General features: G+C 40.6%; 1 protein-coding gene across 7 annotated transcripts in view; it reads left to right on the top strand.

Moving 5' to 3' along the window:
• Window positions 1-11,850, top strand: part of LOC110086255 (protein regulator of cytokinesis 1) — a 38,192-nt gene extending 26,342 nt beyond the window's left edge. For 2 of the 7 annotated variants that reach the window (XM_072991939.2, XM_072991936.2), the window contains exons 12-14: window positions 1,849-1,941; window positions 5,463-5,564; window positions 11,214-11,850. In XM_072991939.2, the coding sequence (XP_072848040.2) occupies window positions 1,849-1,941; window positions 5,463-5,564; window positions 11,214-11,288 (270 nt within the window). In that variant the 3' untranslated portion in view covers window positions 11,289-11,850. Of the gene's footprint in view, window positions 1-1,848; window positions 1,942-3,170; window positions 3,211-5,435; window positions 5,565-11,213 lie in introns of all 7 variants that reach the window. The other 5 variants (XM_078384822.1, XM_072991940.2, XM_072991938.2 and 2 more) reach the window with 4 other exon arrangements.
• Window positions 11,851-14,514: the final 2,664 nt, after the last annotated feature.

The raw sequence follows: 14,514 nt of genomic DNA, 5'->3' as shown, positions 1-14,514 counted from the left end.
GGAGACAGCAGCCCTGAAATTAAAAGGCGCCTTCTTCTTGGGAGGAAAGCGATGACAAATCTTGACAGCATCGTGAAAAGCAGAGACATCACCTTGCCAACAAAAGTCCGAATAGTCAAAGCTATGGTTTTTCCTGTCATGATGTATGGAAGTGAGAGCTGGACCATAAAGAAAGCAGACCGCCGAAGAATTGATGCCTTTGAATTGTGGTGCTGGAGGAGGCTCTTGAGAATCCCCTGGACTGCAAGGAGAACAAACCCATCAGTTCTAAAGGAAATCAACCCTGAATGCTCACTTGAAGGACAGATCCTGAAGCTGAGGCTCCAATACTTTGGCCATCTCATGAGAAGAAAAGAGTCCTTGGAAAAAACCTTGATGTTAGGAAGGTGTGATGGCAAGAGGAGAAGGGGACGACCGAGGATGAGATGGCTGGACAGTGTCTGCGAAGCAACCAACATGAACCTGACACAACTCCGGGAGGCAGTAGAAGACAGGAGGGCCTGGCGTGCTCTGGTCCATGGGGTCACGAAGAGTCGGACACGACTAAACGACTAAACACATTTTAATTGTATTTTAATTGTTTTTATAGTATTTTAATTGTTGTAAGCCGCCCAGAGACCTTTGGGTAGAGTGGGCGTCATATAAGTCAAATAAATAAATAAATAAATCACAACATATAATAAGAGAATATAGTAGCTAGAATCTCTTGCATTATGTGATCGTAGAAATTAAATCACTCAAATAGTAGTAGCAATTGGAGCTGTGCGATCAATTGCTCAACAGCCAGCCAGAAAACTATTGTGGCTGAAGTCCTGTTGCTTAGTGTGTAGTAAGTCAGAACAAGAGCCCATTGAATCAATTGAACTCAGAGAATTTGACTCACCAAATCCGCATTGACTCAGTGGGCTTGCTTCAGTTATAGCTTATAGCTTACTGTGCTAAGCAACAGGATTTCATCCTGTATATGGCAAAACTTAATAGAATTCTGGCCAATATTTAAAAACAATATCCAAACAAATTACAGCATAAACATGCCAGTGGAAAGGAATAAAATAATACCTAGCAAATACACATTGCTCCAAATCTTGTTGCATAATTATGCAGGCGGAAAGCAAGTGGGATAACTTTCAGTGCCTTCTGTCAATTAATAAGTTGCTGTTGGGATTATTTAATCTCAACAGTGATTTGTTAATTGCCAGCTGGCAGTGACTGGATTTTATGCTTTTTTTTTTTTTTTTTTTTGGCTTTTTGCTTACATAATTAAGCAATAGGATTTCAGACAGTATATAAAGAGTAGTCCAAAGCATTAAAGTTATCGATTCTTAAATGGCACAGAAGGAGAATAAGTACTCTTCAGCTGGTGCTGTGTGTCCCTCTCTGGGGAAAATGTTTCTCATCTTTCTTGGAGAGGAGGAAGGGGTACCCAAAGCAGGGCCCCCGAAAAACATCTCAAGGGCTGAGTTAAATATACTTGGGATAAGTTAATCTTTCCGTTATTTTGTGTCTTTAGAGGCTTCATAATTTAGAACAGCATTTTGTAATTACTCTGGAAACGGATAATTTGTTATTACAATCAATAAAGCACTGGCATATTATGATTAAATTGCCCGCTTACAGTCTGCAATCTTGCATCCCTACTGTGGGCCAAGAACAGTTTCCTGGGCCATTTTCAAAATAACTACACATATATCATATTGAAATAATCTAAACAGGAGGTTACCAGAGCCATAGCTGGTAACACCCTTTTCATTTCGTGGAAGTTTACGTTTATGTCACAATTAACAGATCAGTTTACTGACTTGAAGTCTTCATGAGCTTAATCATTCTGATAGAAACTGTATTTTTCAGGTAGCTTCAAACCTAACTGTACTAAAAGCAGCCAGCTGCAGTAATATCCCAAGCAACACAGCTGTTGCTAGCAAACAGTCAATTCAAAACAAGGTGAGTGACACTGATCAGAAATTATCGTTTATCATTTAATTGTTAAGGGCTCAGAAAATATGCTTAAAATAAAGGAAGCGTGTACACTCAGTGTTGGGGGATAAAGTCTGAACAATGTGTATACATTCGGCATTTAATTTAAAAATGATCTGTTGACAGTTCAACAAGGCATTGGGGAGAAACATGCCTATTGTAGTGCATGTTTGAGTCCCTATCCAATGCAACAATGTGGCAGGATAGGTGACATGTTTGTCCTGAACTGTTGCAGTGGAAGTACTGAAGAAACACCTACCGTAACCAAAATAGCTATGGGTTTGTTGGATCTGTGGACATTTTCTAAACTTATTTAAATAAATATACTTATCTCTTGTCTGATTTATATGCTGATGATAACACAAAATGTGTTCTGTTTTCCACTGTCACTAATCCAAAGCTACTACTAACAGGATTCCTTTTAACATTTAAAAAAGGAAGCATGTGGATGGGAAATAGAACATTTGTGGGTGCTGTATACTCAAGGTATTCTGGAGAGGGTAGTATGGCATTTCATTTTCCTTCAGCAAGGATTGAGTGTGCTAGCTATTGTAGTGCAGCCAGTTAAAGTTTGCTTTGATCAGTGGAATCTTGAGTCTATAATAATGGAGTGTTGTTGCTCAAGGATGTGGAAGCTAGCTCTTCTGGGAGATCCAGTGGGGAAATAAACTCCCAGTCTCTGACTCTTCAGCCAGATCACTAACCCACTGAGCTCTCCAGTCAGCCTTAAGTCTATAAACCTGCAGAAATGTTTTTCATTAAAGATATTATTTCTGTCCCATAAAAGCAGAACTTTTGTCTTGTTACAACTACTAGATAGCTCAGCAGTTTAGGCATCTGGTTGAGGAGCCAAGGGTTGGGAGTTTGATTTCCCACTGAGCCTCCTTGACAAGGGCTGTACTCGATGATCCATAGGTCCCTTCCAGCTCTGCAGTTCTACAGTGATGATGATTCTCAGAAAATGAGACATGCAGACAGATGAATGACTTGCCCATTTCTTCAGCAATTTAGCTCATTGTAAACCATAAGAGCAAAGAGTGGGGCATGTACAGCCCTCCAACACTTTTTCTAGACATTAAATGCTGAATGTGTATTACAAACACAGAGTAACTACTTGTTTAAGATTTGCTTTTGCCAGAGCTAATGAATCAAAGCAAAACATAGATAAATTTCTGTTATATTTTTCTGTTTGTTAGGGAAAAGTCATAGTGCAGCATGAATGTTCAAGACTAAGAAGTAAGCAACAACAAATGTGTTTTTTAGTGTTCCATATTACTCCCTGTAAGTCATCTTGTGAAATTAGCAACATTATTGAACTGCTGTATAGGTAGGTCAGTGATTTAGGTAGGGTTGGGAGTTCAATTCCCCACTATGCCTTCTTAACTGAGGCTGGACTCAATGATCCATAGAGTCCCTTCCAGCTCTGCATTTCTAAGATATTATTATTATTATTATTATTATTATTATTATTATTATTATTATTATTATTATTATTATTATTATTATTATTATTATTATTATTATTATTATTATTATTATTATTATTATTATTATTAACAAATGATAAAGGCAACCTCAGACTTCACTGCTGAAAGAGCAGAATAAGTGTCAGACTACAGCTTCAACCCTTACTACTTCCTTCAGTGAAATATTTACTTGGTAGTAACTTTCATTAAAACAAATGTAACTTGCTCTCAAATCAATGACTGCAACAAATTCTTTTTAAGGTCTGACAAGGAAGAAGTAATTGTTGTAATATTCTCCCAGAGTATGATAGTTAGAAAAGTTTATTTAATGAAAAATACTAATGAAGTGTTTCATTTGGAAAGGACTATCTGGATAACAAGGAACTTGAAATTAAAAATAGTGGGTTCATTCTAATTAGCAAGTTAACATAGATGCCAGTTGTCAGTGGCATTCAAGTAGCAGTCAGAAAGCAAAAGGTCCCACTTAAACTATAGGCTGTTCTCTCATTCTTTAGAGTGTAATTATACTTTGCCAAGCTACTAAAAATTAGCTTTTGATTTTTAACCACTCAGACACGATAATGGGCCTTTGTGACTGGTATGCTATAAAAATCATGCCAACTGTAAAATTGGCTGTGACAGTCTGGGCCTGGTACAACTGAGTTTTTTGTTTGTTTGTTTGTTTGTTTGTTTTAGTAGAAATTATCCTCGGGACGTGGTGGCGCTGTGGGCTAAACCGCAGAAGCCTCTGTGCTGCAAGGTCAGAAGACCAGCAGTCGTAAGCTTGTCCCAATTCCTGCCAACCTAGCAGTTCAAAAGCATGTAAAAATGCGAGTAGATAAATAGGTACCACCTCGGTGGGAAGGTAACGGCATTCCGTGTCTAGTTGTGCTGTCCACATGACCACGGAAACTGTCTTCAGACAAACACTGGCTCTATAGCTTGGAAACAGAGATGAGCACCGCCCCCTAGAATCGAACACGACTGAACTAAATGTCAAGAGGAACCTTACCTTCTGAAAAGCATAAGACTCTGCCTAGTAAAGCACTGAAAGTTACAAGAAACTATAGGCATCATATAGTGGGAAACACTGTACAGTGGTGCCTCGCTTAACGAGCGCACCATATAACGACGAAATTGCATAGCGATTAGGGTTTTGTGATCGCAAATGCGATCGCATACCGATGGCCCCTATGGGCGAAACTCACATAGCGAAGACCTTTGCTTTGTGATGCCCGACGATCAGCTGTTCCGCGGCTCCAAAATGGCCGCCGGAAGCCCCGAAATGGCCGCCCGCAGCGTTTTCGCACCCTCCCCTCGCTTACCGAGGGCGCGAAAATGGCTGCCGGCTATGGGAAAACTTTGCTGAATGGTGAGTTTTGCCGCCTATTGGAACGCATTAAACTAAGTTTAATGAGTTCCAATGGCTTTCCCCGTTTCGTACAGCAATGTTTTCACATAGCGAGGGTTAATCTGGAACGGATTAACCTCGCTATGCGGGGCACCACTGTATTTTAGTGCTATTGGAAGTGGTGTACATTTGAGACAATGAAACTGCTTAGCTTATTGAATGCAATAAAGGCAGTAGAGATAATAACAGGTTAGGTCTGGATTCTAACATAAAAACTTCAAAAGATTTTGCATGGGCAACACTAGAGCACAGATGCAGCTTTCCAGTAAAGGACTTTCTGGCAGATTGTAACAAGAGCTAAGCCAGTGTCTCAGTTATTGAGACATTCACTAAATGTCTGTGAAATAATACAGTGAAAGCTAAAAGGTTACTTAGTATGAAAGAATCTGAACTATATTGGATAGTATGAGTCATAAGAAAAGATACAGAAACATGTGAATTTTAGAGCTCTCATCTGAGAAGAAGCTGTAAGGAAGCGTGCACATAAGGAAACCTTCCTATTAGGTACAATCATTTTTTCATCTTGTCGTCTGACATCCAAATCAGATTAGCTGTTTGTATTGAATGTAACTCAAGACCAGTAGGTGTGTATTTACAATTACATTTTACAGACGCCTTACAAAACCATACGTCTAGATTCCCTGTACCGATCACCATTAGAAGAGTGCAAGGAAGGCAAATCTACCAACCAGCCTAGCTATTCAGATTTCATGGTATGTTTTAATCAGTGTTTCCTTATTACATAGCTTTATAGGAGGAGAGCAGGGGCTGCTCTAGGACAAGTTTGGAAACAAAACGCTTAACTGTGTTTCCTGTAGCACTTGAAAAAACAGTAGCCACTATGAGTTTGTTTAGATCAAGAGTTCTTGTGCTAGGAAAGTTCCATTACAGTTGAATAATGGGGTTGCTGGGGTGGAGTGTTTCCCTAAATCTGTTTCAGAGAGCAAACAAACAGTGACTGTATGGTTGTAGTGGTGGTGGATTATGGTCATCGTATTTTGTAGTAGCTCTTTAGAGCAGCCATTCTCAACAAATCCCTGGAGGGAGGGGGACCCTGGCACATTTAAAGGGGGTCACAGACTGGAGGCAATTCTTCACACACCACATTATAAGATTTGTTATGTAACTTCTACAATCCTGATTCAACCTATATTTCTTTCATTTTGTGTTTATGGATATGGCCAAAAAAGGATTGAGAATGGCTGCTCTACATGGTTCTTGATTGGTGACTAATTCTAGGTAGAAGTATGAAGATTTGCGGCAGTAGGATTGGTGTACTCATCAACACTGATCTGTTGCTATGCTGTCATCAATCTAACTCCCGTCCAACTTCTTATCTGGTCTGGACTTGCAGCTTATCTTAATTTTCATACTGAAGATTAATTTTCAGACTGAAAATAAAGGAGATCTTGCTCATTAACGTATTTGGGCTTCCTCTTGCTAATTTCACTGGTGTAACTGTCACCACCTTTTCTTGCTAACTTCTTCCCCTTGGTCTTTGATTTGGGAAGGTCTTCCCTATTCTGTTATGGGCATTCTACATTAGTATTCTTTGGCTTTCATCTCTATATATCTTCTACCTTTGACCTACCCTGCCTAATTAATTTAGTTACAGTGGTGCCTCACTAGACAATGGTAATCCATTCCACTGAAATAGCTGTTTAGCAAAATCATCGTCTAGCGAAAAGCATTTCCCCATTGGAATGCATTGAAACCTGTTTAATGCGTTTCAATGGGGAAGAATCGTCGTTGTCTAGCGAAGATCGGCCATAGGAAAGCCACTTTGCGAAGCGCCGATCAGCTGTTTAAGTAGCTGTCTTGCGAAGCTTAGGTCCCGAAAACATCCGTTTTGCGAGCACAGAGGGAGCTGTCAATATCGTTGTCTAACGAAAATTGGTTTGCGAAGCAGGGACCAAACATTGTCCAGAGAAATTCCCCCATAGGAATCACTGTTTTGCGAATCGCTATAGCGATCGCAAAAAGTCAATGTCTAGCAAAAAAAAAACCTGTCATGCGGGGTAACTGTCTAGCGAGGCACCACTGTAATTCAAACATTTTTAAGCTAAAGTACAAAATAGGAGAGAAACCATAAATAGTAAAATCCTAACCAACCAAAATGCATTCACCAAAAAATCTAGTGCTTCAAAAGAAATTATAACAGTTATTTTTTAAAAAGTATTTCCTGGACAGGAAGGCAATTGTAACTTCATATCTAAAGGATGTCAAACATTTTTTAATGAGAAGAATAAGGAAAAGATCCTATCTCTACTTCATCCGCTAATGCAACTTCTGAAGGTGGGGAGGCCTGAGATTATGGGGATAATGAGCCAATGATCTTTCAATTTCCCTGATCCCAGGCCATTTGAAACCTTTGTAAATTAAAATGACTACTTCTGATTTCATCTGGAAACAAAGTAAAAGTAGTCTCAGATTTCCTAACATTTCTGAAATACACTCATTTTGTTTGGGCGCAATTGATAATCAAGCTTTTATATTTGATCATCCTGTAACTTGCAGCCTTTTGCAGCCTAATGGCTTCTATGGAAGCCTCCTATCTCCCCTGTCTCTTCCTTACCACGTTGTTCTTGTTTAGTCGTTAAGTCTTGTCCAACTCTTCGTGACCCCATGGATCAGAGCACGCCAGGCCCTCCTATCTTCCACTGCCTCCTAGAGTTTGGTGAAAGTCATGTTGGTAGCTTCGATGACATGTCCAACCATCTTGTCCTCTGTCGTCTCCTTCTCTTACCTTCACATTTTCCCAACAGCAGGGTCTTTTCCAGGGAGTCTTCTCTTCTCATGAGATGGCCAAAGTATTGAAGCAGCTTCAGGATCTGTCCTTCCAGTGAGCACTCAGGATTGATTTCCTTTAGAATGGATAGGTTTGTTCTCTTTGCAGTCTAGGGGACTCTCAAGAGTCTCCTCCAGCACCACAATTCAAAAGCATCAATTCTTTGGTGGTCAACATTCTTTATGGTCCAGCTCTCGCTTCCATACATCACTACTGGAAAAACCATAGCTTTGACTATGCGGACCTTTGTCGGCAAGGTGGTGTCTCTGCTTTTTAAGATGCTGTCTAGGTTTGCCCTCACTTTCCTCCCAAGAGGCAGGCATCTTTTAATTTTGTGGCTGCAGTCCCTATCTGCAGTGATCATGGAGCCCAAGAAAGCAAAATCTGTCACTGCCTCTATATCTTCCCCTTTTATTTGCCAGGAGGTGACGGGATCAGTGGCCATGATCTTAATTTTTTTGATGTTGAGCTTCAGACCATTTTTGCGCTCTCCTCTTTTGCCCTCATTAAGAGATTCTTTAATTCCTCCTCACTTTCTGCCATGAGAGTCATATCATCTGCACATCTGAGGTTGTTGATATTTCTTCTGGCAATCTTAATTCCATTTTGGGATTGATTCATGCAGTCCAGCCTTTTACATGATGTACAGTGGTGCCTCGCTTAACGGGCGCCTTGCTTAACGACCACATAGTGACAAATTTTTTGCGATTGCATTACGATGATTTAGATAGGGAAAATCGCTTTGCGATGATTGGTACCCTGTTTCGCATACCGATCATCGCATAGCGATGATTTTCCAACAGCTTGTCGGCGGTTCCAAAATGGCCGCCTGGTAAAAAATGGCTGCCCGCTGTGTTTTTGCCCGGATTCCTCGCTTACCGGGCAGCAAAAATGGCGGCCGTATGGAGGATTTTCAGTTTAAATTGAGTTTTTTGCCCATAGGAACGCATTGAAGGGGTTTCAATGCATTCCTATGGGCTTTTTAAATCCACATAGCGACGAAATCGCTTTGCAGCGATTTTTGCTGCACGGATTATTGTCGCTATGCGGGGCACCACTGTATTATGCATATATAAGTTAAATAAGCAGGGGGACAATACTGTATACAGCCTTATCATACTCCTTTCCCAATTTTGAACCAATCAGTTGTTCCATATCCGGTTCTAACTGTCACTTCTAGTCCCACATATAGATTTCTCGGGAGATAGATAAGGTGGCCAGGCACTCCCATTTCTTTAAGAACATGTCATAGTTTGTTGTGGTTGACACAGTCAAAAGCTTTTGCGTAGTCAATGAAGCAGAAGTAGATTTTTTTTGGAACTCTCTGGTTTTCTCCATAATCCAGCACATGTCACCTAACTAGCCCAGTGGTTTTTCCTACTTTCTTCAGTTTAAGCTTGAATTTTGCTTTAAGAAGCTGATGATCAGAGCCACCAGGTCATTATCTCTAGGTCTTGTTTTTTGCTGACTGTATAGACTCTATACTATAGAGCTTCTCCATCTTTGGCTGCAGAGAACATAATCAATCCGCCTAGAGTGGTCCTAATCCGACCAGATAGGCAGGATATTAAATAAATAAATAAATAAATTTTGGTATTGCCCATCTGGTGATGTCCATGTGTAGAGTTGCCTTTTGTGTTGGAAAAGAGTGCTTGTGATGACCAGCTTGTTCTCTTGACAAAAGTCTATTAGCCTTTGCCCTGCTTTGTTTTGAAACCCAAGGCCAAACTTACTTGTTGTTCCTTTTATCTCTTGAGTGGGGAAATTAAATGTGACTTAATTTCAAAAAAATCTTCCTCTAATTCTGTAGCTCACTGGTTCTTAACCTTGGGTTACTCAGGAGTTTTGGACTGCAACTCCCAGAAGCCTTCACCACCAGCTGTGCTGGCTGGGGTTTCTGGGAATTGCAGTTCAAAAACATCCGAGTAACAAAGGTTAAGAACCACTGCTGTAGCAGATAAAATGGTTCAGGGCTACTCCATTTCTTCTATGGGATTCTTGCCCACAGTAGTAGATATGATAATTGTCTGAATTGAATTCACCCATTCCCATCCATTTTAGTTCACTGACGCCCAGGATGTCAGTGTTAATTCCTGCCATCTCCTGTTTGACCACATCCATCTTCCCAAGGTTCATAGGTCTTACATTCCAGGTTCCTATGGAGTATTTTTCTTTCCAGCATCGGACTTTCCTTTCACTTTCAGGCGCATCCGCGCCTGAGCGTCCTTTCAGCTTTGGCCCAACCACTTCATTACCTCTGGAGTTACTTGTACTTGTCCTCTGCTCTTCCTCAGTAGCGTGTTGGAAGCCTTCTGAGCTGAGGGGCTCATCTTCCAGCGTCATATCTTTTAACTTTTTGTTTCTGTCCATGGAATGTCTTGCCAGTTCCTGCTCCAGGTGGATTGCGTTTAGTCAGAACTCTCCACTATGACCTGTCCGTCTTGGGTGTCCCTGCACGGCATAGCCCATAACTTCTCTGAAATACTCAAGCCCCTTCACCATGTCAAAGCAGCAATCCGTGAAGAGTTCCTTACCACATACCACGTCACATCTATCCACTTTCTGCACTCTGCAGTTTTCTACCTTCAGGTCCTTCATATCTTAACTGTGGATTCATTTGTAATGGAGTTGGCTCGCTCCCTCACTGTTTTTGGTGTGTGTGTTTTCCTAATCGCAGGAGCTTTTTTTATTCCAGCTGACATATATATATGTGGGAGGTTATGTTCTTATATTTTGGGTTATCTGCTGGCTCTATTGGCTTGGTGGATACAAATATTCTTTAAAAAATATTTGTTGGATACAAATATTCTTTAAAAAATTTTGAAAATGGTCCTCCACAGCAAAGGACTGTAGCTCATCCCTTTGTACTTGTTAGCTTTCATGCTGTTTAACACTTTGGGTGGAAAAGAACAGTTACCTCTGACTGTTTATTTTTGTTAAGTTTTTGTAAAATGAGCACATGAGAGTAATGTAGCTAAAGTTTTGTGTTTGGCAAGACAAAGAAAATTCCATATCAAAACAGAATGCAGTCCTAAGATTCAAGGAATGTGCTGTGATAGATATAGAAAAGTGTGCTTTAAGTAGGAATGGAGGAAGTAAGCAGGAAAATATAGTGATGCTTTCAATCAAATACATTTATATTTAAATACTTAATTCTTATTTTTGGAATATTTTTTAATTCTTATTTTTAGAAGAATTTTGTGGCTGATGCAGTCCTCAGCCACAAGTTGTTTAATTATGTCAGTCAATATTATGGAAGTTTTCGTGACTGAATTTTAAGACATCATTATAGGCTAAATCTTACTAAGTCACTTAGACTTGAATCTTCCCAGAGAATTGGTTCCTATTACAGTCAATAGGATTCACTTCTCAGTAACTAGATCATTCATTGCTGCAACAAGAACATTCATCAAGGGAAGTTGAGAGGAGCAGACAGAGTAAAATTGTTGGATGCTCTGGGTTTCCAGGTGAAGAAATTAAGGGTGGGGGACAGTGGCTTATATTATAAACCTGCTACATCACTTCTAATCTGAAAATATACTTCTAAAGTAACTGTTTCTTTAAAATATTGCAGAAGGAATTGTCGATGAAATCAAGCAGCAATGGCAAAATTTTCAATTCGACACTGAAGGAGAACATAGATGAATGAATCTATTGGTTTCAACTTGCACAAGATTCACTGAATAGATGACGGCTACATGTAAATACAGTATTAAAATTAATGCACTTTGTACAGCAATTGAGGTCAGATATTGTAAAGAACATTCTGTAAAAATAACCTTCCCTGTTACATAGTTATGTATAGTGAAAACACCATCAAATGTCCAGTGGGTACCTTCTTTCTGAAGGAAGGTTCTGTAAGGAAGAAGCATAATCAAGAAGAGGAAAAGACATGTATTTCACAATTATATGGAGAAAGACCATAAAGAGCAGCTTGTAGTTGATGCAGCCAAGTAGTTATTTGACAACTGTAATGGTAAAAGACAGAACAGCTTTTTGGTGTACAGTATGAAGATCAGCATGCGGATGGATAGTTTAGGCATTCTTTGTTTATTATTTAGATGGGTCACTAGATTCATTTTTATTATATTTTCTAGTTGTGTATTTTAATCATGCATCTGTTTTCAGATTATAAAATGCATATTGTTTGAAGTTTAAATGTAAAAAAAGAATAAAAATAAATTTAAAAATAAAGTTAAATCCATCTGTTATCTGTAACATTTGTCTAATTATCAAGAAGTAAGTTTTGGTGCTTTGGTCTGCACACAGATAAAGCAGTGTTTCTTCTTTGTGGCCTCTGAATGCACAAATGGGTCTTGTCTGCGCCTGCACTGACGTTCTCGGAAGATTCTAGAGCTAAAAGTAACAATTTTGTGGGATGATCCCCCGTGAGGCACATGCTCCTCCCACTCAAGATTCCCCTCAGTTCCTTTTTTCTGCCAAGCTGTATGGTTCTCAGGAGAAACAGAGTGACTTTAGAGTGTATTAGAGCGTTTATTAGCTACTCCCCCTTCTGATTTCAACTAAATTGAATACTTCTTGTTTTTACAATCATCTAATCAGCGATCCCCTGTGAACTGTTTCATTTTTTTTTGCTCCCCTGTTTTCGGCTCTTCGCCCCCCCCCCTCCACTCTTCAACCGTTTTTTTCCTACCATTTATGGCCTCTTTGGTTCTTTTTAAAAGGTGCATTGGTTGCAATAGTAAGATACTATACTCGGACAGACACAAAAGGTATATTTCCTGCCTGGGTGAACAGCAGCAAACCCAGTCGTGTGCAGCCTGCAAAAAGCTTACTAAGCCTGCGCTTAAGCAAAGGCTTCAGAGGCTCGTATCTCACCTCTGGGAAGTTGCTATGAATCGTGCAACTTCAGCTATACTGGTTGTCCAGTCAACAGAGGCATTGGTCGAGCGACAGCCATCATCCTTTTTGGCTCCCAGCCAGATGACCCCATCTCCCTGCTCCAAAGAGAGGTCCGATAAGACCACATTGCCCTCCAAACCTAAATCGATGTCGAAGGTGACCCGAGGGCATGAGGCAACTAAAAAGGAAAGAGAAACAGTGTTAAAAAGTCTAAGAAAACCAAGTCTGTTCACCTGGAGCCTCCTAGAGAGTTGTTACCATCTCCAATCTTGGAGGAAACCTCGAGAGAGGTGGTGGAATTCATATCTGAAATGGAGGACATGCAAGTTCTATCTGCACAGGCTCCAGGACCAATTGGTAGCCTTTCCTCTCCAACTGGCCATCCTGTAACTGAGCCAGTCCGACCATGGCACAATCAAACCCTGCATCTGGGTGGGTGACTGAGAGTGAACCTTCGGAACCGGAATCACCTCCACATTTCAGAAAATGAAAAGAGAAAAAAGCATATATCACCATCTACTTTTATGTCCCCGTATGGAAAGTACTACCACTTTCTTTTCTGGATATCCACAATTTGGCATGGAAGGAATTCTTCCTTATGCTACTCCATATAACATGGAAGCCTACCCAGGACTTCCGCAACGTGTATAGCACAAACACCGATCACAGAAACTGGCTGCAGCCTCGACTTCAACATCAGCCTTGTCTAAGAAATGTTTGGCACCATCCCATCATGCTGAACAATTTAAACGTGTCAAGCATTCATCTAAAGACCAGCAAGCCCTCCGTACCACCACAAAATATTTCGGTCCACCTCCTGCAACTTATCAAGTGTCCCACACTCTGCAACATCCTGCTCATTTACAACTTAATCCGTATTGGAAGGTGGTTCGTAGGTCGAATCTGCTGCTCTTTTCCCTTCATACAGTAGAAACTAAAGGGAAGCTGCTATTCCGCCTTCTGCCACTAGATGGGGATATGTTTTCTTTTTTTCCCTTAGGTTCAGGAAAGGAGGAGGAAGGCAGGGAACAGTCTGCAAAGCACTTTAGAAATCTTTTTTTTCAACGAAGCCAATTTTAAATCATGTTTTAAAGCATGTTGTGCTGATTTTTTCAGCACAAAGACACACAGGCAGGCTTTTTAGGTGCTGAGCAAGCCTCCCCAAGCCTCTTCAGAGCCAGCCGATCAGCTGATAGGCGGGGAGAGGAGGGTGCAGGAGGGGGGGAGAAAGCACAAAATGGCTGCCAGCCTCCCTTCTGGTGTGGGCTTTTAGCTGATTCCTGCTCTTTTTCCTGCTGTTTGGGGGCTACCAAGGCCTGGTAAGTGACTTTCTTTTATTTATTTTTAAGTTTCTGACCCTTTTTTCCCCTCCAGAAGTCTCTAAGGGCAGGGAGGGGGCACTTTTTTCCTGTTCGTAACTCGAGGGAAGTTCGTATGTCAAGTCCTTATTTCCCCTATAGGGTGGGTTCGTAAGTTGAATTGTTCGCAAGTAGGGTTGTTCGTAAGTCGAGACCCCACTGTATTTCAAGCTTTACATGGCCCACCCTGATGTAGAGCTCTAAGAAGTCAAATGCTTGCCTCTTATAGATAGTTTAAAATCATCATCATATGTCATCAGGTCGGTTCTGATTTATGGCAACCCTTTTCAGTATTTTTCCCGATAGAGAATACTCAGAAGTGGTTTACCATTCCCTTCTTTTGAAGCCGTCCTGAAACAGTGCAGCTTGGCCAAGACTACATAGCCTGGCTACTCTCCTTGGAGCTACAACCTCTTGCTCTGCAGCCAGATTCCTAAACCACTGAGCAGCTAAAGATAGTTTAGTGATAAACGTAAATACCCAACCGTCATTTTGGATTTCACTCTCTTTGATGCTTTGGCCCATGGCTCTTTTCACCTGTTTGTGTTGATGAACACAGAAGTAATTTATGACATTCTGTTATCATCAACAGAACCGCATGACTCTTTTTTTGCACATCTGTTGGAAGCCCATTATGTTACTCACTGGTTTATT

This window comes from Pogona vitticeps, chromosome 2 (genome assembly GCF_051106095.1).
Source record: "Pogona vitticeps strain Pit_001003342236 chromosome 2, PviZW2.1, whole genome shotgun sequence".
Classification (NCBI taxonomy): domain Eukaryota; kingdom Metazoa; phylum Chordata; class Lepidosauria; order Squamata; family Agamidae; genus Pogona; species Pogona vitticeps.
This window is presented reverse-complemented; position numbering and strand designations above follow the sequence as displayed.